The 26620-nt window shown below is 42.1% G+C and overlaps 1 protein-coding gene across 3 annotated transcripts in view; it reads left to right on the top strand.

The window, feature by feature from the left end:
- The window catches only part of RABL6 (RAB, member RAS oncogene family like 6), a 72615-nt gene that overhangs the window by 12041 nt on the left and 33954 nt on the right, over positions 1-26620 (top strand). Inside the window, exons 3-9 of one of the 3 annotated variants that reach the window (XM_090021709.1) lie at positions 3682-3729; positions 6077-6106; positions 14739-14791; positions 16132-16223; positions 18742-18882; positions 20065-20170; positions 25543-25646. In XM_090021709.1, the coding sequence (XP_089877835.1) occupies positions 3682-3729; positions 6077-6106; positions 14739-14791; positions 16132-16223; positions 18742-18882; positions 20065-20170; positions 25543-25646 (574 nt within the window). The remainder of the gene's footprint in view (positions 1-3681; positions 3730-6076; positions 6107-14738; positions 14792-16131; positions 16224-18741; positions 18883-20064; positions 20171-25542; positions 25647-26620) is intronic. The other 2 variants (XM_090021710.1, XM_090021711.1) reach the window with 2 other exon arrangements.

The following is a 26620-nucleotide window of genomic DNA, read 5'->3' as shown; positions in this document are numbered from 1 at the left end:
ATCATCTGCTTGTATGTTCAAGATAGTCAGGAATGCTGTTCCTGATAAAAACTAGAGCGATGTAGCAGAGTGTAGCAGTTGGTATGGATATTGTTCACTTTTAGCACAGGGGAACTGACCCCCTGCCCAGTACTCTTTCCTGCCATGGCACGGGGTTGGACTCGATGATCTGCTCAGGTCCCTTCCGACCCTTGAAACTATGAATAACCTTTATCTCAGTAAATACTTCAGAAAAGTGTTATCCCTTGGAGCTTAATGTATTGCAAATAGTTTCCCATTTCTTTCTGTTAGGGTTGAAGTGGTGGTGTAGCTTTGATGGTCTGGGAAACGCAAGGAGCAGTGTTTCCAAATCTGAAGGACGCACTTGTTCTTCAAAGCTTGTCTAACATCTCTTCCAACTATAGCATTGGTCCAGGAAAAGCTATCACCAAAACTTGCTTCTCTTTTTTCTAGGACAGTTAGCTCAATTCCTTAGGTAGCTGGAAGAGTTACTGCTGAGCTGGACCTGAGCAGTTTACCCAATACCTATTAGGTAAACCAACTTAATAGCTGAAGTTACAGTCAAGATCAGAATACGGGTGAGGCTTGTTGGAGCACAGGGGCAAAGTCCTGGTGATAAACTCGGCCACGCTGGTAATAAGAAGCAAAATGGCATTGGAATTTTTGTACTGGGGGTTCTTCCTTGCATGTTAGGAGGGCTCCATCTTTCATGCTAGCCTCTGGCTTGTAGTTATCTTCAGAAATAATCCATACAGCTGCTGAAATGAAAAAGGAGCCTTCTCACCACTTATAATCCCTCAAAATTGTTATCTGTTGGGAAGGGTCATCCATCTGGGGCCCAAGATGTCTTTCACTAGTATGCCCCTCACCTCAGCCTGTTGGTCACTGTGAGGTTATACATGGAGATGGGTTTCTTATGCTATCCCTATCTAAGCATCACTTTATGGATGTGGAGGTTAAGGGGAAATTCATTTTGCTCTGGGAGTTATTCCAGAGTCTCCAGAGCCTTCTTCAGGAGCATGGAATTGCTATGACTGTTTCCAGGCCAGCATTGTGAATGCCACTGGTAAAACTGATCAGCAGTGTCTTAATTTATAAGCAGAGCTAGCTGGCAAAGCTGTTAACAGCAAGAGGCAGTGGATCAGCCTGTCTGCAGGGGCTGAGGAAGCTGGCACTGCACCAGTTCAACCTTGGTTTGTGTGTGCACGCTTATTCTGGCAAACCTAAGGACTAGGGGCCACATCCTCAAGGCTATTGAGATTTCTAAAGATTCAGATGGCTTAATGCATATTGAAGTCAAGGAGAGCTGGGCACATAACCTACTGAAACACTGTTACAAAGATGATACTATGTGTGACTTTGCATTGCTAAGTATGTAAATACCTTTAAAGATATGGCTGTGATACCTTCATGAAAAGTGTAGTTTTACCCTACAGGTAATCTAAGAAACATGGCTATGTGGAGGTCTGGGTCTGTATCTATTATGTCTGCTTCCATATAGTCAGATAGTTCAGTTTGTGTGAAAAGACTTTGGTGTTTGTTTCTTTTTTTTAAACTTTCATCTTTGCAAACTGTCCCCTGCCTCCTCTCTCTTTTTACTGCACAAATAAAAAATAAAGAGTTGCTGCAATCCTCGGTGAAACCCCCTAAACATTACTTTTTTTGGTTTACTGATTTAGTGTCTCCCTTGCAAACCTACTAGTCTTCAAAGGGTTTGCTCAGGTGTCACTGACTTAAGTTGGCCAACAGGCCCCTTATTAGTAGTGATAGTATGAAAGGGCCAGGCTTGATTATGCATCAGGACTTTACAGAGATTGCATCAGGACTTTACAGAGATGAAGATAGAAAATCTAGCTCTTTAGTGGTACAGAGTGAGACAACTCCATGGTGTTGAGTTATTCCTTTTGGCAGAAGTGCATTTTTTCCCCAAAATTTTAAATTCTGAGGAATTGAAATTGCATTAAGTTTTCAACTTTCTTGATGATTGAGAGGCAGGGGAGGGTGGCACCTTAGAAGCTCTCTGGTTCTGAGAGACATAAGCTCTTCTAGGTGATGACCTGTTTTATCAGGTGCTATGAATAAACTTGCAGGAAGCAGGGATTCTAAATGGAAGGAAATTTAAATACAAGAGGTAGGGGTACTCACAAGTAAGTAGAAATTTCAGTTAATAGCCTCCTTGGCAGGAGTGCCAGCAGTAGTTATGTGTAATGAATTTGGGACTAAAAGCTGAACTGCAGTTTCTGCTAGAATGGTTTTTAGGCCCTAGAGCTCTGCTAGCATATTGTGAAGTTACTTTTTACCATCCTTACAGTTACTTACTCTGCCTCTGGTCCTATTGAATTCAGTGAAACTGCTCTGGAGGTAAGATATTCCAGGGTTACGAGCTGACGACTCCTAGAAATGTTCAGTGGCTGATTAAAAAATACTGCGGTCTAGAGGCTTAAGCAGAAAGGTCAGAGCCTGCAGGTTATGGGTTTCTTTCATCTCTGCTAGGACTGTGGTAGGTTATCTGACTCTGGGGCAAGTCTCTTGATCATTTTGTGTTTCAGTCAACCTAGGTAGAAAATTGAATGAAATCTGGGAGCTGCTCTGAAAAACCAGAACTATATGGCAGTTGTGCATAAAAGTAAAAGAACTATCTTCCTTGGGAAAGCAGAGGGGTTTTTCTTTATTCATAATAGTCTTCACAGGGTTTTCAAACCTAATGGCTAAACCAGTGATGTATCCATAGAAGGATGGCTTCTGTTTGGAAAATCACAGTTGACTAGATTCATTCACACAGCGATTAGAGTTTATTTTCCACTTTGGGCCATTATCTTTCTACTTTATTGCTTTGTGCTTATAAAAGCTGCTGGTGCAAATGCTGGTTTCATGCATTAATGTGGTGCAGCTCTGATAGACTCTGCAATAAGGGCTTTGTGGACATTGGATCACTTGCTTAGATTTAGTAAAAAGGTCTTTCTGACTGCAGCTGCTCAGTCTGCAGTATCGATGCTCAGCTGTCTGTAGCTTGCACATTGCCACCAGAAATAACGTTTCTGCAACTGGAACTTGGTTTGGTTCACTCAGTTTTAGTAAACTGAATCCAGCTTAAGCTTCTAGAACTGTTGGTTCTGCAGTGTTTTCAGGAGTAAAGTCATGAGTAAAGGCTTATTTTTGTTAGAATAAGGAGTTAACAAGTTGAAATCAAAGCAGAGAACAGACCTTTTAATGATTTACAACTATACGTGTTTCAATTCCCATTTATTGCACTTGTGTGACATATTTGTGCTTTGTTTTTTTTTCAGTCATGCACATGTTGGTTACCAGCTGGTCTTTTACCTTCTAGTTCTTAGAAGAAAACATGACAACTTTTTGAATTATGCAGAAAAAAGCCCTGATAAGATTCTTAAAGAATATATTGACTAACCCCTTCCAATTTGAAGGCTTAATTTAGAATCTTCTTGTATAAAGATTGTCTAACTAGGAGTATTGAAGACACTTTTTAAAGACAGCAGTGTTTTTTAATATATTTGAGAGGAAATATGTGGTGTTTAAGGGGATTTTATTAGCACATCAATATTTGGGGGAGGTAGCTTCTTTTATTTATTTTTTAGGATTACTGTCTGCAATGCATACTTGTTTTAGGTTATTTTTTGCCAAATCCTCCTTTTAAAGTTATCTGTTCTTTATTGCTTCTAGCCACTGATGATATTGTAAAAGTTGAAGTCTGGGATGTGGTTGACAAAGGTAAGATCTGTTTTTCCTTTTTCTGAATTTGAAATCAAAAGGATTTATGAAGAATTCAGGAATTACATTTGTTTTTGCTTTCTTTAACAGAATGTACATGTAAGTTTTCAGTGGTTCCATAGATATTATTTTCTGACATCACTTAGTAGGATTGGGAATCATTTTATTATCAAACCCATTTTAACTTCAACCTGAACAGAAAATGCAGAAAAAGTTGTAAAAAGCTTAAGTTTTTCACTGTTATGTGCAAGGTGATTTCATACCTTCAGTGATGGGCCAAATGACGTGGTTCATAGTGTGTTCATTTCCTTTACTCCTTCCCCCAAAAACCTTTTCTTTTTTCTTTTTTTTTCCTTTAGGTTGTTGCTCAATTCATTCTGTTTATAATGGTTGCTATTGAGCTGTCTTTAAAAAGGAATATAATCTTATTAAATTGAGAAACTTTCACTGCACTAAATAGTGTGTGTGGAGCTGTGGAGGAGGGGGGACACCATGACAATCCACTTAAATGATTGCTTTTCTATGTGTTAAATGAAAACATAATTTTAAACACCTCCTTTGACAGGAAGATACACTGCAGATAGTCTTAGGTAGTCTTACAAGATCTGGGTGTCATTGGAAATGTAACAGAATGTAAAGTTCTTTTTTATAACACTTGGTTTTTAGGAGGTTAAAACTGTAGCAGAAACAAAGTTGGAAGCTCTTGGTGCACATGTATGGAATTCATAGGTGATCATTCATAGGTGACTCTTAACAGCACATGCTAGGGTACAAAGTACAAATTTTGTACAGTAGTTATTAATACACAGTGTCTCTCCAAGATATGTATCCCTTTTAAACTGTACAAATAGAAAAGGGACTTGTAAGAATAGATCCCTTTACTCTGCAGATCCGCTCCTTCTTGGTAAAGTTATCTGCGTCACATACGACCATAGTGCTGAAAATTTAGGGTTTCATAATCTTAGTCACTTTTACCTATGGTTGAAACAACTCCATGGGCAACTCAGCTAGAATCTGTTCTGGCATGTCAATGTGTACTTTCAGTAGAATTAATAACTAAATTCCAGGTGTGGTATTACTGTTATACAAAACATGCTACTCATTTGCACTTATGTTACAGCTCCAGGTCTAACTATACTTTAAAAAGAAAAGAAAAAATGGTATTCTTAACTCCAGCTAATTAAACCCCAGTGGTATGATAGTAGTGAAGCCGAGGTATTTGGGGTTAGCAGCTTGAGTTCAAGCCTGTTTTAACATAAATTAAGAATGCCTTTTGCAATATTGGATAATCATAGAATCATAGAAAATTAGGGTTGGAAGGGTACCTCAGGAAGTCTCATCTAGTCCAACTACCTGCTCAAAGCAGGTCCATCCCCAACTATATCACCACAGCCAAATCTTTTTTAGCCAGGACTTAAAAACCTCCAAGAATGGAGATTCCATAGCCTCTCCGAGCATCTGTTCCAGTGCTTCACTACTTCTGTGTGACAGAGTTTTTCTTAATGTCTAACCTAAACTTCTCTTGCTGCAACTTGAGTTGAAGCCTATTTTTGCATAAATTAAGAACGCCTTTTTTTGCTATTACACAATAATTGCCTCTATATACGTTACTCAAAAAACATAAATCAGGGCAAAATAATTTTTTTAAATAAAATTAAAGTATGTTTTAGTAGATTTTGATTTTTAGTATACAATTTGTTTTTTTTACCTATACTTTGTTAAAAGGATATCTTCCGAAAAAATATGAGTGGGGTCCTCAACAGCTCACCAAAACTCGTTAAGTGGACTGCCAGCTGAAATAATTGCCAACCACCTTTTTTCCCCGAGCTGACTCACAAATCTGGTATGCAGTCTCTGGGAAATTTCACTTGGGGCTTTGGGTTGCTTCTCAGAGCAGAAGTACACTTTAAAAATGCCAGAGACTTGTCATCCAAATTGCAGAATGGAATAAGACAAATTGGTATGTGCAGAAGTTAATACCAGTTCATTTACTTTCACTTCTAAAAGTAGAAAGTCTCTGAAATGTAAAGAAAGTGGGTTTTTTTTCTGTCTGCCCCATTCCTGGAAGGCAGAGAACTGTGTTTTTTTTGGATCCATGTTAATGGAACAAACGCACTCTTTTTTTTTTATGTAGTAAAGGCATTTATGGACCTAGTTAGTGTAAAAATACAGATCAGTATGATGCAACTTGATAATCTTGTGGTTCCTTTATAAACACAGCTCAAAAGAAATACCAGCTAACCAGTAAGCAATTGTCCATATCTTGCTGTTTCATCTTAACACTATCTCATTACATTTCTTGTTTGTTTTTTTTCTCCCTTTTGCCCCCACCCCCCCATGTGTTCAGGTCAAAAAGTCCTTCAGCGTGATCCTTTGGGTGAGAGCAATAGTAATCTAGACCTTAGTCGTTTTGTAGTGAAGCATCCAGTGCTGTTGCTATTTAGTGCTTATAAGATCTGAATCTTGCTTTATCCTCTCCTGGCACCCCTTCTAAACATGCATCCTTAGAGTTGTGCCGTGGGCTGCATTTACAAGGCTGCATTTGAAACTAGCAACATGATGTTTTGATGATGGCATCTCAATTTTGCATGTTGTTCCCATCCTAAAATTGTTGCCAGCACCCCAGTCCGGAAAAAAGTCTGTCTTCTAATGAAAAAGGAAAACAAAAGAGACATTTATTAACTAATCTCAGCTGATAAAATATGTAAAGTTCATTGAAGACCATGACTTCTCACTTCATGATAAGTTGGGGGTTGATTTAGCTGAATCTGCAAAAAGGTGCATGTGAAGATCACAGTGTTCAAATTTGGTCTTGTAGAGCAGCTGATAACTGATCTGCTGTGCAGTGCTTCTATTCTGTGTGTGGGGGGTTTTTGGAAGCTTTAGTATCATGCGGCCCAAGAAACCTCATTTTTCGTTCTTACTGCCCTGAGTTGTAAATTCAAACATTTCAGAAGTGTGATGGTTGGTGAGGATCTGCTACTGCTTTATTTCACCAAGCAGTGCTTTACCCAGCACCAAGCAACGGTTGTGCCAAATTGCCCTTGTTAGTTCAGCAACATGCTTTACTTTCTCCCTTTAGACTAGTATAGGAATGTGGCAGCCAGCTTTGCTTTCCCTGCATGGCTGGTGAGTGATGAACTGACACTTTTGCTTACAAAGTAAAATCCTAGTTTAAGGAACTTTCTCTGTACCAGGATGGAATTTGAGCACTTAGGAAGGTGAACGAGCTGCTGCAGTCCATGGAAATGCTGGAGAATGCTCTTTTTACTTTCTTCTACCAGTTTCTGTCTCTTCAGAACTTTTCTTAGTAACTTGCAGACTCTTATTGTACTGTACAGGGTGCTGTACCTGATTGCATGCAGCTTGTACATGGACTATATGTGCTTTAAGTTCTAGGTATACTCAATTCAATTCTAGAATAGATGTATTTTTTTGTATTTGATTGAAAACAAGTCCAGTGACATACAGCTATAGACTCTAGTGAATTATGTCCAAGAAGCATACCAACCTTGGAGCCCTTGCTGCCCTTGGGACTTATAGTACATTGAGCTTTCTTTTGTCAATACAGACAGTACAGTCTTGACACATCCTTCAGCGTTGAGGTGTGCTACATAACTGATGCAGATTACAAGGCAGAATATGAGGCAGATGCTTGAAATTCAAGTATTTCGAGAGCTATAGCTAGTCTCTGGTAGCTTGTGTCATCAGTTACTAATTGCTTGATGTAGCTGCTAGCAACTGATCAGGTCAGGAGGCAGATTTTTCTTGTTTTGGAGAAGAAAAACAAACCCCTTTATATTTCTGTGGGTCCCAGAATTATGTAAACTATTACTGCAGAAAAAAAAGATTTTTTTTTCTCAAACATAGAACAACAAGAGGTAGCACATCTTGCTGGGGTTGTTTTACCCCAGTATTCTTTCCTGCCGTGGCAGGGGGTCGGACTAGATGATCTGCTCAGGTCCCTTCTGACCCTAGAAACTATGAAACTATACAAGCGAGGTGCACTGAGCTCTTTAACAAGACAGCTGTTGATCTGACATGAAGCTGTACTGCTTGGATACTTGTAAAGGTATCACTTATCTGGTACTGACCCAGTCTTATGGGAGCCAGGAGGAAAAAGGCAGACAGCACAATGCTGAGGCCGCTGAAGAAAGGCACACAACAAATAAAGTGCATTGGTACTGATGAGTTATTGCAAATACTAAGTATGTGTCAGTGTTCTAGGTAAAGAACCTGGAACGAGAATCCTTGCCTTGTAGCTGGAAGTTGCAAGGCTGTGGAGCCCACCAACCCAAGCTATAAACATCAAGGGGAAAAAGCAGTTGAGTCACTCACCTTTGCCCTTCTCAGTCTGACTGTAACCTTCCACAAAACATCTTTCTTATCCTCAGTGGTTCAGTTAGTGACCTGTAACACCAACTCCAGTTTAGATCTAACACTTGACATAACCCCACACATGCACATCTCATTTCTGTTGCATGTACTTAAAGTGACTAGATTGAAAATGGTGGCTATGAGTTCAGATGTCATTCGTCTGTACTTGTGCAAAGCTGTGTACAGTGAAGTCTGTTAAAGTCACGCACACTATACATTCCTCATGAAAACACAGGTATCAGCTAGTGAATGTGGTTGGGGTAGTTGCACGCTGGTCATTCAGGATGAGTGAAAAATGATGAGCTGTGAGTAGTGCAAGTGGAGGTTTGTGATTTTTTGTTTTTTGTATTTAACATGACAGATTTAGGTCTGATACATAGTCATCTTGTAGAAAATAGTGGAGAAACGGTAGGCTTATGGAACTGGAGATGCTATGGAAGTAAAACCTAGCTGAGATGGAGCTAATTAAGTTGGCTAAAACATTTAACATATAGGAGTGCTAAGCAGCAGAAAGACTAGGTGTGTTTTTACTAAGCACCAAAACATCTAAGTCATGTAGGAGGACTCCAGCAAAAATAAAGGATAAATAGCATCTATGATCTTTCAGAAGTAAAAAGCAGAACAGAAAATGGGGACATGGGCATCTTGAAGGAAGATGATATGTCAACTCTGTTCCATGAGGCATACCTCATCTATCAAAATGCTTTGCTGAAGGTTATCAAGTTTGGAAGCCAGTGTAACCCCCCTGTGACTAGAGGTGCACCAATACATGAGTCTGATATTGGATCGGCACCGATATAAAGAAAATTGTTTAGATTGGAAATTGGCCTGATGTGGCCAATAAAGGGCCTGTGCATGTAGGCAGTGAGCAGCACAGCTGGCAGTGTGGAGAGTTGCGTGCAGCTGGTAAGTTTGTTGTGGTGGAAGGGAAGGGGGTGTGGGGGAGCAGATCAAGGCCCCCATGGTGAAGAGAGTATGGGGCTGGGGTAGGCGCTGCCCATCCAGGGCAGGGGGTTGCTGGATGGAACCGTGGCTTGTCGGAGGTGCGCCGCCGCACACAGCTCATTTGACAGCTCATCTGCTCATCCGGCAGTTCCTGCTGCTTGTCTGGGAGGGCATATGGGGGGGTGTACCCCCAGATCTGTGCAGGGCGTACAGCAGCGCTCGGAGGAGGCCTGTGTGGTGGCTATGGTGATTTTTGGGGTGGCTGTAGCCCTCCCCCATAGGCCCCTTCCATGGCTGCCAGCTGCCTAGCGCTGCCCTGGTGCCAACCCCAGCCCACAGGTGCAGCCCACCCCACCCATGTGCTGCACAGAGCTAGGGCATTGCCCCTCTATGCTGCCCACCTGGGGTGTGTGCAGCAGTGAGAACTGGGCAGCTCCTGCCCCAACCTCAGCCCCACTTCCTTCCTCATCACAGGGGCCTTGATCTGCCTTCCCACACCCCTTTTCTTCCCCCTCCCCTTCCACCACAACAGACTTACCAGCTGTATGCAGCTGCATCAGAAATCAGATCAGTGATGGCTGATATGCCTCCTTAAAAATCCACTGTTGGCCCCGAAAATCTCTATTGGTGCACCCCTACCTGTGACTCATGCATAACTCAAGTTCACCTCTCAGCAGCATTACACAGCACGTGGCACCAATTCTGTTGTTCAGAATATATCCCTGTCTCTCAGTTTTGTAGTTTACACTAATTAGCTACCTGCTATCAGATGAGAAGGTTGGTTAACTACCATTCTGCTGTGCGCAGTTTGAGATGGCAGGAAGCAATAGAAATGTAACTGAAGTTTTCTAATTAATAAGGGAACCTCCCTTAAAAAATAAGTTAAGACTTTTGTAACAGCTGACACTATTTCAGTAGTCTAATATTAGACATTTCTTAAGGGGTGCTTTCTATGTAGTGCCACTTTGAGTATAAACACTTACGGATTAACATTTTGTGGTAAACTTTAAGAGTTCATGAAAGACAAAATTATTTCCTCAAAAGATTCTAGACTGAGAAAGCTGCTCTGCTTTGGTTTTGCAGGAGAAGCACTATTATGTTTTTGCAGCCTCCAAGGATAGCATGTATTGTGTAATCACTGTTTTATCCTTGACCTACACAAAGAAAAAATTCAACACATTTTTTCCCTTTGCTTTACGTGTAACATGCGCCAAAATGTTCGTTTTACAAGCAGTCACTCCATATTTTTCAGATGAATTAAAGACTGAGAATAAAATGGCTATAAAAGTATCTAATTTCCTAGCTGTGTGGCTGGCAACAGACACTATAAGTCAACAGCAATGAGTTGCAGGAGCATTCAAACTGTCGGAATAGGTTCTGTTCAGGGTCAGCTGAACTCCTGTAAATTTTAATGAAGAGTTTCAAATCTTTGCTCTCTCATTCAGTACTTTTTTGATTAGGAGCATGTGGAGTAAGGTTAGTTCAGAACACTTACAAAAAATATATCTTTTTAACATCTGGAACAATCCCAATATCTACAAAGTAATGTAACAGCATTCACAAGAGTTGACAGTAATATTTAGTCTGCAGTGTGCCTCAGTTAGTTTGACTCTCTGCATAAATGTAAAGAGCTGTGGGTCTGTCTACACTGCTGCATAGTGTAGTTCCCCAAGATAGCTTTAAGAATCAAGCTGAATTGGCTCACATGATGCTCCCAGCTGCCAGGCCTAGACTGGCTGCAGAATCTGAGCCTGCTTATTTATTAGTAGCTGCTGACAGATGTTCAGTTAAAGGCATGATGGGGTTAGATCTGCAATCCTAACAGTTGTGCTTCCTGCCATGTCACATGTGTATGACAGGAGGTGGGATTGCGGATCAGATTGCTGGTGCCGGGAAAGGGGGAGGGGTTAGGATTAACTGGTTATTCGCCTTTTAAGTGTAATGTCTGCCAGGGGCCATAGATACCAGTCTAGCTTTATACCACAATGCATTCTGTAGTTTAGACATACCTTGTGCTTTAGCTAGTGTTTCCCCAGGTGTGGTTGCATTTCCTGGGGAGAGCAGGGGGGAGGTAGAGGACAGAAGACAGAGTTCTTTAATGTGTCTCCACTAGAATGTTTTATTTGATTAAATTGCTTCTCTTTTAGCTAACTTCTTGGCTGTGCTACTTGAGGCAGTTCACAAATGTGCACAGAGTGTCTAGATTAGCATGCACAAATATATTAACTACCTGGAATGACACAGCAATCTGGTAATTTTAGTTAAATTCTTCTGTAGATAAATGCCCATATGTTCTGCAGTCTCTTTCCATTAAAAAAATAAAAATAAAAGCGCCTCTAGTTGCTATGATTGCACACTATAAAATCGAGGAACGTGACTGCCATGGAAATGGTGCAATCTGAATTTGCAGAGAGCCTGAAACAATAGTGCTGACAAGTGAAGTAGCCCATTCATTTTAATCCCATGTCATTAGACTCTTATATGCTAGCATTATAACTTGTTTCAGTGTTCATCAAAACTGTTAGAAATGAAAGGAAGTATTGTAATGTGCAGTTCTCACTAACTTGTGACCAATCATTTTGTTGCCATGAGTAGGTGGATTTGGGAGTAATTAGCTGTTCCCTCCCTCCCATCCACCCCTTCTTGCAAATCAAGCACAGGAAGGCAACTTAATTTTGCTGAGAAGAAATCATGTCTAAAGATCCTTGCAGAACCCAGGGAAGTAAGAGATCTTATTAGGGATAAATAATAATATTGGCATTTCATAGAATGGAGAAAGCTATGTTAGTGTGCAGTCAGGCAGAAGGCAGAGTAGAGGTGCACCTTATCGACTAATTGAATTGAATTGAAGATGCATAAGCTTTTTTGAGCAACAGCTCCTTTCATAGAAAGCTTGTGCTTCCCTGGTTCAGGTAGTCTATAGCAGTGGTTCTCAACCTCTTTTGTACCAGGGTCCATTTGTAAACATCAATGGCCAGTCCCAACCCAGTGCCCCTCACTCCCGACCTGCTGCCCCCCACCCACAGGCCCCAGCCCCACAATGTGTGAGGCACGGGGTATGGTTGTGGGGTGGAGGGGGTGGTGTGTATGGGGCATGAGGAGCCCCAAGTAGGCTAGAACTCTGCCAGCCTGCCTGGGAAAAGCCCCGGTTTCCCACGTTTTTTTTTTTCTTTTAAAGGAGAATCCATTTTTAAACTTTGTTGATCCATTAAGTTTGTTTGTGATCCTTTCATATATTCTTGCAACCCACTTTTGGATTGTGACCCACGGATTGAGAAATGCTGGTTATAGGGTGCACCTCTACCGTTTTCCTAGTATTGTAGGGTTGGAAGGGGCTTTGAGGGGTCATCTGACTCAATCTGTGCTTGAATGCAAGAATGCTAGTGCTATATCATCCCTGAACAATGATTATCCAGCTTCTTCTTGAAAACATCTAGGAATGATGCTGAAAAATCCCTATTAAGGAGCATGATGCAAACTTAGAATAGATGCACTTTAAAAATGCAACTTAATTTCATTATATTCAAATTTCAAAAGCTGGTGAGCCTTAATGGGAGCGTCCTGAAGAAGAGGTCAGCTTTCGGTAAGGGGGGGGTGGAACTGGTTTAAATCCTTGGGCAGTAGGACCTGTGACCATCCCTATCTTTTTTTTTAACCTACCCAAACACGGAAGTGCCATTATTTTGATTTGCCTCACAGTGTCAAATCAGGACCCGGTTCCTACAGTATAGGAGACCCTCAGTATTTCCTGCATAATAGGGGTAAGCAGAAGGTATGGGAGGGTGACATCCTAGAAACTGACTGGCTTGGAAAGACATGAGTTTGTATAGGCAACAACCTACTTTGTTGGATGCTAGGAATGGACTGCTTTGCAGTCCACTTTATTTGGCTTAATGTGATTCCTTCCATGAGCAGAGGGGTCATTATCTATGTTAGTTTGAGGGCAACAGTGATAAGGGATATAATTGTGACTAGTTTGCAGCAGACTTGCTGCTTTTCTTGATGCTTTTTCTAGTGTCCACCTGCATGATAGCAAATAAAAACGCTAACCGTACATCACAGGTTTCTTGCCATTTGTTTCCTACATTTGAGAGAGACGTTCCCCACGCCCTAGCGGGGCCTGAAATACTGACAAAAATGTGAATTCACAGTAGCCATCTTGAATTCCAGTATGACAGTTACACACACTACTTACCAGTTTGGCAACATGACTTTTCTGACATGGGTAGACCATCGCTATCTGAAACGTACTGTTGCTGCTTGTGGCAATGAGTTACTGAGTAATGCCTTTACCCTTTGTTTTTACCCTACTAGAGAATATAGAGCTAAGTCCCAGCAGAATTAACGTGCTGTTTCTCAAACTTTTTAGTTGAGCACTTCCTGGCTTAGTATGCGATACTAGCATTCCATTTAGAAAATGTGCAGTAATCCTTAACAATTTTTTTGAAGGACCTATTAAAAGAAGCAGCCCCCCCCCCCCCCCCCCCAAAAAAAAAAAAAAAAAAGAAAAAAGAAAAAAGAAAACCACATAAGAAAACCACAACCCCCCGCAAAACCCTTTATATGATATCTGAGATACAAAGAGAGGACAGAGATTAAGGAATTGTATTTTAGTGTGGTCCTCATTAGTGGCCATCAAGTTATGAGATGAGTCCCTCTAGACTTGTGGTTGGTCCCCGGTTAGCCTACTAGAGGAGAGTTTTTCATGGCATGTTTTCTAGGGCTTTGCTGTCCAACCCAATGCCAGAATATCTCAGGTGCTGGGTTTTGCACTCCTTGTAAAAGATGACTGCTCAGTCTGCTAGATCTTACCATTAAGCTTTATCTGCTGAGTTTAGTTTAAATTTGCTCTGTACCCTCCTAGGTGGGAAACCATATATATTGAATCTAGTGTAAAAGCTCAATGTGGTTGTAAATTTACACAATTTCATGGTTATATTAGTCATGAAGAATGCACCTTCCCTTAGGAAATAACTCAGGTTCTAATGGACAAGTTGATTGAAATTGAGGTAAATCAAGGCTTTCCACTTGGTGGTTTTTAAATCAGTCCATGCTGTTCCTTTCTCCACCTCCCTCCCTCTAGGTACTTGCCAGCTGTTTGTCTTCTCTCCACAGTACATTTTTAGCTCTTTCTAGCATTTCCTCAGAAGCCAGTTTTGGGGGTTAAATTCACTTAGTGCCAGTGAAACCACAGTACCTAATGGACTCTGAAACCACATTTAAAGTGTTCCTAAAGCTCTCTTGGTTTCTTCCAGGCAGAGCATATATTTATATGTCTGCCTTTTGTCAGTTAATTTGATTGTGGAGTTGAGTCATGAAGTGTTGCTACACTTTACTGCTTTAGGCCTGGCAGGAACAAAAGGTGGAACAGTCAAAACCGCTCTTCGTTCTGGACTAAGAGAAAGCGTGAGACTGCATTCTTTGTATTACTATTACTGTTTACTGCCAAAGGCACAATTTGAGCTGCAGCCGGCTTTCTGTTGACTTTGTCATTAAACAATAGTAGATATATTTCCCGCCAAGGCATGCTTGCTCTCCTCGCTAGTCCTTGAGCTTATGGTGTGATGGTGGATTTTTGCTTTAGAGGTCAGATGCAAACCCTGTGGTCCTCTACAAGGACTCAGTCCCGGTGGGGAATTCTCTACCCAAAGCTAAGGCATCTTTCTTTTGTAACTTCTCTTTTCAAGGAAAATGCAAAAAACGAGGAGATGGTTTGAAACTGGAGAATGACCCTCAGGAGGTGAGTCACTGTTAGATGCAAATGCCTCCCTGTTTCTATTGTTAAATGATTGACAGTAGGCAGTGGGTGTACAAGTTCTGAGTATATCATCTCTCCGTTCATGGTGATCAAACTGGAACCTCCAGACCAGGCTGCCGGGGACCATTTTTGCTGCCAGTGCCTTGCTCCCCATCGCTGTTATTTCTCTGCTGCAACTCTCCTGCCACTTTCCACTCTCTTTTGGGGATGAAACATTTGTTGTTTGCTCTGACTTTGTGTCTGTTAAGCCAAGAATAGGGGACCGAAGAGAGACTGTTGTGTTTCTTCTTCAGGAACAAATGGTGTATGGTCTCCTCATTAAGAACTGTGTTGCTCATAGACGTGTAATGGTACCTCTGTCTGCAGAACCTAGCAAATGAGCAGCACTCCATAATGCACTTTCTCACAGTTCTGTTGACATCAGTGAACCAGTTTCTGCCAACCAAAAGCCACTTTGGCTACTGGACAGAGGAATTGATTTTTGTCCAGTTCAGTGATTGATGTTCCCTACCAGCTGGTGTGTAGAGAGGACTTTTGAATGCCAGTCTTCTCTGATCTCCTCTGTTAGTCGAGAATGAAGCTTTAAAGATGTCCATCTCCCTTGGAGAAAAGGAGGCATGAAATGCACAGTGTGGGGCTCCCATGAAGGCACAACACACAGCTGTTGTGGTACTCAAGTGAAAAGTATATGTAATGCTTGTGAAGGGAAACTTCCTATCAGAGTCTAGCCCTTCAGTGGGTATTGGAGTGCAGTGGATACCAGCAGGTCCCTAGTAGGCTAAGGGGCCCTCTGCAGAGTACTGATATCTGCAAACATTCAAATGCAATAATGATCAAAACCAAGTTTGCTTCCAGAAAAATACCATTTTCATTACCTAGGGGAGAATCACCATAAGCTATCTCTTCGGTTTATAGAACAGTAGCTGAAGCGCAGTGAACATTTAGATTTACAAAGAAACAAAGAGGGAGTTGGTTTCTGTAGACTTGTTTTGTTTATTGTATCCTGGAGCTGTATATGGAATCAGATTGTCAGGAGAGGATCTGGAGGTGGGGGAAACGTTGAGATTGCAAATACTAACATTATCTCTACTACTTTAATCAAGCGCTCGGTTTTACTGAACGCCCTGGTTGCTTTCAAATCCTGCTTGCTCAGGTAGGGTGTAAGCAGTGAACTATGAAGTACCTTGCTTAAATGATTGGCTTTTTTTGTGGAAACTCTCTCATTGGAAATGTTGTCTGTCACCCAGTGCAATTATTTCTTTTACAAGCCTGAAATGATAAACACTGAAGTATTGCTTGCTTGTGTGTCTTTCCATTCTCAGGCAGAGTCAGAGATGGCTCTGGATGCAGAGTTTTTGGATGTGTATAAAAACTGCAATGGAGTAGTGATGATGTTTGACATCACCAAACAATGGTAAGAAAAGACTGCATGCATGCACACTGCAATTTTAATTTATTTAATCGAAACAAGTGACTTCTAGACCTGCAGTTTGTGTACTGATGCCCTTAAACTGATGCTCAGTCCATTGAGCTGGAACAAGCTCATGGCCATTAAAATTGCTTTGTTTGCTGGCCTGTTTTTTTAGTTTACTTCTCTTTCAAACACAGTTTCTGTTGTGCTGCTGGGGGCAGGGGTGGTGTGTGCACTAAGGTACATGGCTGGCAGCCCAGAGGGCACAAGATTGAGGCCATAGCAGAAGCACTCATGGCATGGCCTGCCAGATTCCAATGAATCCGTGAATTCTGCTAATTACCTCGTCACAAGGACACAAAAAAGGAAAGGACTGCACCACTATCTGAAGGAAATGCAGAAACGGCATAATTCCAGCTTCAAAGAGTCTGATGTCTAATTGGAGAATGGGAGACCATGAAGAATGAGGAATGGGAAAGAGGGTTCAAAGGGAATGCTGAAACATCTAGGAACATGGATCTTTCCGAGTGCATAGATTTACATGTAGAAATGTTGGGCTCTTGTTTCCCATCTGGTGGGGAGGATGAGAGGGATATGGAAGTTGAGTCGTGGTTGGGAAAATGAAGGGAAAGTCAGGAGTGTAAAGGTGTGCTGGAACCAGGGAGAAAGGAAACAGTTGTCCTGATGAGACAGGATCACTGACTGGCCCACACTGATGTTGCTGCCCCCTTCAGTTAATTGAAGGGGTGGAGAGAAAATTGCTATCTCTTTAGTTTAAAAGATGATCTGGAGCTGTAATAGGAAAAATCACTATTTCATTGCTTGGTCTCTCATGGCTCCAGTATCCTTCTTTGTGTAGGCCTTAACTCGGAAGCAGTTTTATTTGACATGCGCTTTAATTTTATTTCAAGCCATTGGCAGACTGCTGCACTCCAGAACTTCTGGACAAATGAAGGACAGAAACTAAGACTCGTTCATTTCTATACCAAATCAGGCTATCCAGACACTTAGATATAGAATAGATCATGCAGTTCATCTGCAGTGCATCAGTACAGCCTGTACCAGCCTAGTTCTGCAAAGCAGGGACCTTTAAATGCAGTCCTATTAGGGAAAGACAGGGTTGACCCTTAGTTAAACCAGTGAAGCTGAAATGGATTAAATGGAGCATATAGCTTATGGAATTCACTTCCACAGGGAATGAACAAGGTAAATAGCTTAGGAAACTTGCTGATAACTTATGTGCAGATTGTATTTGCACTACTTTTGATCTCAACAACAAAAATTATTGATAAGTAATGCAGATCATCAGTAGGGATAGGGAAGAAAGTTTTGTTTTGCTTCATCAGGAAACCTTCTATGGGTTCTTGCTGAAAGTAGAGTGTTGTTGGTTTGTTTTGGAGTGATGCTTTCTATAAAAAGTGAATACTGCCTACATAATTTTCTAAATCTGGGCTTTTAGATTTTCGCCTTGTTTTAGCGACCTGAACGAGGGTGTGGAGAGCACCCTGTTCAAGTTTGCTGATGACACCAAGCTGTGGGGTAAAGTGAATACACCGGTAGGCAGGGACCGCATCCAAGCAGACCTGAATAGGTTAGAGAAGTGGGCAGATCTGAACAGGATGCGGTTCAACAAGGACAAGTGCAGGGTGCTGCACCTGGGGAGAGGGAACCAGCATTATGGTTATAGGTTAGGGGCTGACCCTTTCAGCAGCACAGAGGCAGAGAGGGATCTTGGAGTCAGGATTGACTCCAGGATGAATACGAGTTGCCAGTGTGACGAAGTAATAGGTAGAGCCAATTGCACCCTGTCACGCATCAACAGGGGCATCACTAAGAGGTCCAGAGAGGTCTTGCTGCCCCTCTATGTGGTGCTGGTCAGGCCACAGCTGGAGTACTGCGTCCAGTTCTGGGCGCCCCACTTCAAGAAGGACATGGAGAACCTGGAGAGGCTCCAAAGGAGGCCACTCGTATGGTTGAAGGCCTCCGTGGCCAGCCCTATGAGGAGAGGCTGAGGGACCTGAATCTTTTCAGTCTCTGCAAGAGGAGACTCAGGGGGGATCTTGTTGCTGCCTACTACTTTATCAGGGGCCAGCAGCAGGGACTCGGGGAAAGTCTGTTCACCAGGGCCCCCCTTGGAGTCACCAGGAGCAATGGCCACAAGCTGAGGGAGGATAGGTTTAGGTTGGGTATTAGGAAGAACTACTTCACGGTAAGGGTGGCCAGAGCCTGGAATAGGCTTCCCAGAGAGGTGGTGCTCTCACCTTGCCTGGAGATCTTCAAGAAGAGACTGCACAGGCACTTGGCTGGGGTCTTAAGACCCTGCCACTCCCAGTGCTCCTTCCTGCCCATGGCAGGGGGTCAGACTTGATGATCTGTCTAGGTCCCTTCCGACTCATTGGTTTTATGATTGTGTCTTTTATGGCTTGTGTGTAACTGTGAATAGAGTAATATTCCTGATAGGTAAAATTCACCTCCAGGTGTGCCCATGCTCTAACTTTCTGTTTTGTTTTTTTTGGTAAAGGACATTTAACTACATATTGAGGGAGCTTCCTAAAGTGCCGACTCATGTTCCAGTGTGTGTGCTTGGGAATTACCGAGATATGGGAGAGCATCGGGTTATCCTACCTGATGATGTGCGGGATTTCATTGACAACCTAAACAGGTAAGCAAGGCTGGCGCTGCCATTAATGGGGAGCAGCCTTTACCAATCCTGGTAAAGGTCACTGTAATCTCCTAGACACGCCTGTGCCATTGAACTTCAGCCTTTGGTAGTTGTCCAACCCTGGGGTCAGTCATTGTTTTGATAGCCCTTTGTTTTGTACTGGGGATTCTGTTTTAAGTAATCATTGGCTCTTCCTTTGCCTTTCTGACCTTAAAAGGGATTCTTAGCTTTACTTCCACAGCTGATGAATGTCTTGGGTAAGCCTTTTGGAATTGCTCTATCTGGATAAGATTAAACTTCACCCCATTTTTAAGGCTATCTTTTTGTTGCTAAAAATTCCCTGGCCTGACTCCTCCACCAGGATCCAGGCTGTAAGAAATCTAGCCTTGTGCTGCTAGTTTCCTCAATCGTACTCGAAAGACAGACCAAGGCTACTGCAGCATTCCAGCCCCTGGTCCCTGCCAGACTTCTTTTTTGATGCCAGTTAGGTAGTTTCTTTAACATTTCTTTACACTGGGCTGAGAGACACCACATTCTTTCATTGTAGATATTACTCTGTTGGTCGGGAATTAACTGATCCCTTTTGTATTGCTTTTCTTTCTGGGAATGGCTTTCAAAATAGCTTTTTTAAAGGTTGTCTTGCAAATTTCCTCTTGCTCACTTACATCAGTATCAGACATAAAGGAATGAAATCTATTAAAGGGAAATGCTTAATATTGGGCAGTTTTAAACATGCTATAAATTTTGCCTGTAGTGAACTTGTGTAAATAATTCCAAATGCTGCGATTTTTTTTTTTTTAAATAGCTTAATTTAGGTCCTTTTCTCCATGAGAAATGAGCTTGCACAGCTGTGAAATACCCAGTTCAGGAAGCTGTTGGCCTGGTGTCCCAGTGAAGCAACTCTTAGACTTGTCAGTTGCATGACACTGAAACACAACAACAGCTGCACCAAAGCTTTTCTGCCTACCTTTGACTGGAATGAAGTGTTAATTTTGTCTTCTTTAGAGCTGTAAACATAATAATGAGCCCCTGGCAAGATGACCTGTCAGCCTAAATCCTGGTGGTGAAGTGTCTCCTGGGAAATGAGAGTTGCTCATGAGAGAGAATTTGGCAAGTGCTGTGTGTCTGTGTGCATTGTCAGTCTCTTCTGTATAAGTCTCTTCTCTTTACCTGTTGGAACAGACCTCCTGGCTCCTCATATTTTCGCTATGCTGAATCTTCTATGAAGAACAGCTTTGGCCTGAAGTACCTGCACAAATTCTTCAATATACCATTCCTACAGCTGCAGGTAAGTTCCAAGGTAATTCCATGGGGCAGAGGGTCTGCATGAGAGAGATCTAACCCTTTCCACAAGTGAGGGAGCTTGGTTTTTAAGCTGTTAAAAGAACCTGTACGGTCCTTTTGCTTTTCTGATTGACTGTGAACAAAGTGACTGTGTATATTGCCTCCCCTGATTTAAACAGCTCTTTACTTGTAAAGTAAATGTTTTTAACTACACAGTCGGAATCTTGTTAGCACTGTATATAAGGTTCCCAGGATTATAAATGGGGTGTGAGGAAGAAACTGTATATTGCAGTACTAATAGGTCAGCACATCAGGAATGTTATATAAACTTTTACACACGGGTATTTATAATGTAGAAATTTTAAGTGTTGCCCATTGGGTAGAATACCATTCAGAAAATGTTTGCCAGGGGGCTGAATGGCTGAGGGGAAAACAGGTAAAGAGTATTTCATATCTCAGTCAGTAGTTCAAATGTGTTAGTTATACATTTTTACACTGAGATGGTATGTTAGTGATCTGTCTGGTTCCTTCTGGATCTGGTTTGTCTCCAGTTTTCCTTATTGCTGACTGCTTTGTTGGCTGCCTCAGTGAAGAGGCAAGAACTGAATGGACCACAGAAAGCGAAATGCTATTAATACATTTTGTGGGGTGACATTCTGTGCCTTTTCTAAGGCTTGAGGATTTTAGTCTGCAGGTCATTCATTAGATAAAGCTTCACACACTTGCGTGTATTTTCTGAAAAACAAATCTAGCTAAAATGCTTGCTCAGGCTAAGTTAAGTTAAGTTAATATTAGATACCAGGTCTGTGTGCACAAAGCTCAGACATCAGAAAGAAATACTTTAGAATGGAATTTCACTATGTAAGAGACAGTGCAGTTCAGTTAAATAGTAAAGTGTCTAGAGAGAAGCTGCAGAAATCTAACACTCTGATCCGTCCCAGTCAGTTGGATATTTGCAGCAATGAAGTGCCGTCCTGCAGAATAAGCTGTTCCCACGTTACGTTGCAGTTGCTTTCTTGCAGGGCTTCCCCTTCAAAGTGATGTGGGTAAGAGACAAAACAGCAGCAAGAGATTTGTGCCAGATGCACTGGATATCTGATCACCATTTGCAATGATGTTCTTAATAGTCTGTATGCAGAATGATTTTCTTAACTGGTGACATAACCAGAAAGTGCTTATATCGAATATAACGAGTTAACCAAACCGAGACACGAGATAAAATCACAAAAACAACGGTTCACACGGAAAGGGAAAGAATGTTGACTTGGGTTTTATCACTTTGAGGTTTCTTGAGTTGCTACTGTTCAGGTGGGGCAACATGAATGAGAAGACCTGCATGGAATTGCTCTGTACAGTAGCAAATATGGATTTTGGTGTGTTTGCTTGTAGCAATAACTATATCGGTTATTAGACCATATAATTTGTATATGAAAGGATGATGTACAGAGTTAACTTGTTTTAAGTGATGCTAAAATGACTTCTCAGGTGACCCTTTGGGTTCCTGGAGATGCATTCAAACAAGGAGGTGCTCCATAAAAAGGCCTAGAGACAGGCATTTGACTGGTATGCATGCATCATACTTGCTTAAAAATGCCAACTGTTTGCATTCCCCAACCCTGAAAGTTGATTTATTTGATTTACTCTTTTTCTGTCATTCAAAGGAGAGCGTGGCTGGATTGCAGTTGTCTCCTGGGCCTTTGTTTTGAATAAGCAATGCCTAAAAAATAAGAGCTTTCCAAACAGAATGACTGAAAATGTATCTCTGCTCCAATCCCTGTGATCATATCTGGCTTTCCAGGCTAGTATTTTCCCATGGATTTTCAAGGAAGTGACACTCAAATATCTTTGTCTTTGCATCTGACCATGTTCTTTGATTTTATTTAGTCTTGAAGGCAGTTCTTAGCCCCCCATTAAGATCTAAATGCAGACGCCCTCAACTAGGCTTGCATTCCTTTCCTGAGTGCATTCCTTCCTGTCTCTGAGTTTAGGAAGCCCACAATAAATGTTTCTTGTGTCACTTTATTTGTATTCTGGCCTCTTGGCAAATTTTAGAAACCTTCCAGAGTGGAACTCTGAATATATTTATTTTGGATTGTCTTCTTTTGAATTCAGTAGAGACAGGAGTGGGCTCCCTGAGACTCACTGAAGAGCAGAAGTACCTCATACTATTAGAATTGGTGGGATTAATGGACGCTAGATCTAGTTTCTAATAATAGTGTTCTTGTTTTGGGGGGTATTCGTAATCTCCAAAATAAAATAGCTACCCAAAGTAAGGTTAAAGTAGGAGGATTTTATGCAGTGTACCATGCAAATCTGGTTTAGTCAGTTAGTTTGCCTGGTGGAATGTCTTGGTATACCCAGTTCTAACCTCGCAGAGGTCTTGGGAGGAGGGGAAGATGTTAGTAAACTGTGTTAGCTCTGTATTCTTCATCCAGCATGTGGCATTGTGGCTTGGTTTTAAATTACACTTTCCCATCTTCATCTTACATTCATGCATCTTTCATCACGGAAGCAGAGAATGAAACTCATACTCTGCATACAAAGCAAGTCCTCCAGCGGCAGTGGCTCCTCACTTATTTATGTGTTCTCTTCCATGGGGTGGGCTTACTGTTTTCAGAAAGCAGTTCAGTGCCCGGCATACTGGCAGGCCTTTTTATAGCATAAAGCGGGAAGTCTCAATGCGGTAAAACCTGCTCCCTGGCTCCTTTTGCCTTAGATGATTCCACTATAAAGAGGTAAAATGCTACAAAAAGGTACTTCAGCTAATTGTCTTTTTCCAGTGGAGCACTGAAGGTGGCATTCAGCTAGAGCCAAAACTGAGTTTGCTTGGTTCAACTGAGTCATTAGTGCTAAAAATAAGTAGTTGTTAAATATTCTGATGCTAAGATAGATACTGATCAATGATTTAGAAAAAAGAGAATTGTTTGTTTGTGTTTTTAAATTAAATATATTTCTTTTATTGATAAACCTAATTTATAACTTTAAATTGACAACTTTTGTTTGTCTTAAATTTGCTAAAATAACTTTAAATTGAATTTAAAGCTGGTGCTGAGCATGGGGAAAAGCAGCCCAGGCCCACCCCCCCCATGGCTGGTGCTGCAGGCGCTCGCAGCCCATTTAGGGCTGTCTGGAGCAGACATAGGCAGCTCCACACGGGCTGCAAGTGGCTGCAGTGCGGGGCGCTGGCCACGGGGCAGGCGAGTGGCCGCTTTCCCCCTTGCCCATGCTCAGCTTTTCCCCAAGTTTCTTCCCTGCGCAGGGGTCTTCCCCTGCCCTCTCCTTCTCCCCACCTTACCTGAGATTCTGGCTGAGGCAGCCACGTGCTCCCAGGCCAGAAGCCCTGGCTGCGGGGTGGGGCCAGGCAGGCCCTGCTGTTGCAACAAGGGCAGATGAATATTAATTTTCTAAATTTTTTAGGGGCCCTGTAGGCAAGATAGAATGGCCTCACGGGCTGGATGCAGCCTGCTGGTCATATTTTGCCCACCCCTGATTTATACACATGCACTGGGAGTGGGGGAGAGAGAAAATGGTGGTGGCATGCTTTTGAGCTAAAACACATCAGAGGTGCTTTAATTCAGAAGCGCACCACTACCAGTTTCTGCACGCTGACACACATTTCACCACTTACACGAATGCGCACAGCACAGCACAGTCGCCTCATTTCACGTGCGGAGCAGACTTGATTAATCGAGAATGCTCTGAAGTGGGAGATCTCTGGTGTGTCACAGGGCGGAAAAGTATGTGTATAAATGCCTTTGTGTTTCAAGTTAGCCTGTAAGGTCTTGGTGATGAGAACTGTTTTTACAGTTTCTGACACAAGTGGGTCCTGATCCAGGGCCACTGTCATTGTGCATTAGAAGCAGTTTGCCTAAGGGCATACTGGTGACCACCTCCTGCACCTTTTCTTGTGTAGGTGTTGGGAGAGGAAGACATCATTGCCCCAAGGCAGTGAAAATGTCACTAAAATCCTAACAGTACGTCAGCAAACTGTTGATGTAGTCGGTACATGAACAATTGCTCTGTCAGAATCGGGTTCAGCCTGATTTGCTATTGAGGGATTGGGAGGGGGCTGTGAGGGAAGGCAAGAAGAATTGTGCCCTGCAATAGGAAGCTGCAAGCTCAAGGTTTTGACTTCGGAGGCTGCAAGTCAGCACATGCAGGAGCCATTAGGTGGTATGCATTGGGCACCTTGACTGGATATTTCTTCTTAAACAAAAAAAAGCCCAGTAATGAAACAGTTAATGTTTTAATTAAATCATCATCTTTTGGGTTTTTACAGCTAACAAATTGAGTCAAGGGGCCCTGTTCATGCCTCCGAATAATGACTCTGGCTGTCTTCAGTGTCAGGAAGACAGCTTGGCATTGATTTATCAGTATTGCCAATCATAGGCATTCAGAACACATACATCAGGTCCTAAAATTGACTTAAAAATCATGAGAGTCTAAGCAACCAGCCGTGGTTTCGTTTGCTCTCTGGTTTTTTATTCCTTTGTATTTGTTTCAGGTCTCAATTTCAAGCTAATTTCTTCAATTGGGTAAGCTAGAAACTTTCCCTTTCTGAAAATGGAAGCTGACATTCTTATGTAATCTGCATGAGTTCACAAACTAGGGCTCTGAATGCAACCTGTTCATATGTATAGGGCTTTCTTCACAGAAATGAAATCTAGAAACAAGTAGTTCTTAAAAGCTTGAGTTTTGAAGTGCTGTCCATAGAGGGTAGTTTCTGTGGCACGTGCCATCACTGCAAAGCCACTGCATACATAGGACCCTGCCAGTAAAGACCAGAGAAAGCGATCAAACAGATGCTATGCTGATACAGTTTAGAAGTCAGCTTCCTCTCCAATCATCTGCCATTTGTAGACTAATTTACAAGGGCATTTGGTTGTTGTATTCACTCAACTGGAGGACTTAAGTCCCACTAGACAAGAACGGTCTGTGACTCAGTGCACCACTGATTCCTCTCTCCTGGTGCTATTATGAGACTTAATTGTTGATGCTAGAAATGTAAAAAATCAAAACAAAGGGATTGTGCTACTGATTTCCATAATTGAGTGATTCTCAAGTGCTGCAATCTCTCTCTGGAAGCTGTGTATTACTGACCTGTAGCCTAGAACAGTGCTGCTCTGTGAACATACTGTTCTTCTTCATATTTGCTGAGTTTCTGGGTTGACACCCCCTGGTTCCTCCTTGTCTTCCACTGTGGTGTTTTATTTATGTTGAATGCCATGCCATGGGCCTTAACTGCTGTTTTATTCATTAGTGTGGGTAGAATGGCGATTGCCTCAGCTGATACAAGATCTCACTGTATCCTGTGAGCTCACAGATCTGTTACAGTGACCCTTCCTGCTTAGTCCTGTCTTATTTTCCTTTCTTCAGAGGGAGACACTGCTACGGCAGCTGGAGACAAATCAGCTAGATATTGATGCAACGTTGGAAGAACTCTCAGTGCAGCAAGAGACAGAGGACCAAAACTACGAACTGTACGTTACTGAGACCTTTCTACCTTGCTTGCTGGAATCTAGGGAGCACCTGTCTGTTGGGAGCCTTGAATTTTACCACAGTCCATGACATCTAGCCTTGTTGGGGAGTCCAGTGGATAACAGTTGTTTGCTTGGCTATTTCATTTAGAACTTCATGTAAAATGAGACTTCTCTGAAGCGGAGCCTGCTTGTTGAATTCTAACTGTGGGTCTGGTTCCTTCAGGCACGTGGCCTGTGGGGAGGGCAATGAAGGTATAGCTGAGTAGGATGAAATAGTGAGGTGCTAATGAGGCAGACAGTATGTGATATGAGGATTATAGCTGTGTACGTCATAGTGTCTAATGATGAAAAGGCTTACTTATGGTGCCCTGTATTGTGTTAGTAGGTACACTGGTTCACCCTGTTTTGGCTGTAGCCTTTCAGCATCCTTTGTCGTAGAAAAGATTTAGGTAAATATTTAAGATTCTTGTCTGTTTTTTGCTCCCTTTCAGTGTTTTGTCTGGAAGCTTAAGTGTGGTCTTATCTACCTGCCTGCATCTGCTGCTGTATGCGCATACATTCATAGCTGGTCACTTCACTGACTGGAGCGAGCTTTTTACCTGTGTCAGCCTTACAAAGCCAGGACAGTGAGTGGGGATTGCCTTTGTACTAGGGCACGATCACCAAATCTGTTGAGTAGGTTCTGATTGCAAGCACGTGGTATGCGAGTTTTCAAGCTCCAGAATGCATCTGGACTTTGGGTGCCCTTTGTTAAAACTGACTTACTTGGAAATCAGTCAGTAGCTATGGAATCTCCCCACTGTGATTTTTTTTTTTTTAATTGGCTTTTCAGAGTAAATCCAAGGTTCAGAATCCTTCCCCTGTTTGTACATCACTTTGAAATACTTAGAATCATAGAATAATAGAAAATTAGGTTTGGAAGAGTCTTTGGGAGGACATCTAGCCAACTCCCTACTCAAAGCTGAACCATCCCC

Source organism: Crocodylus siamensis, chromosome 11, assembly GCF_052110815.1.
Source record: "Crocodylus siamensis isolate JL-2025a chromosome 11, ASM5211081v1, whole genome shotgun sequence".
NCBI lineage: Eukaryota > Metazoa > Chordata > Crocodylia > Crocodylidae > Crocodylus > Crocodylus siamensis.
This window is presented reverse-complemented; position numbering and strand designations above follow the sequence as displayed.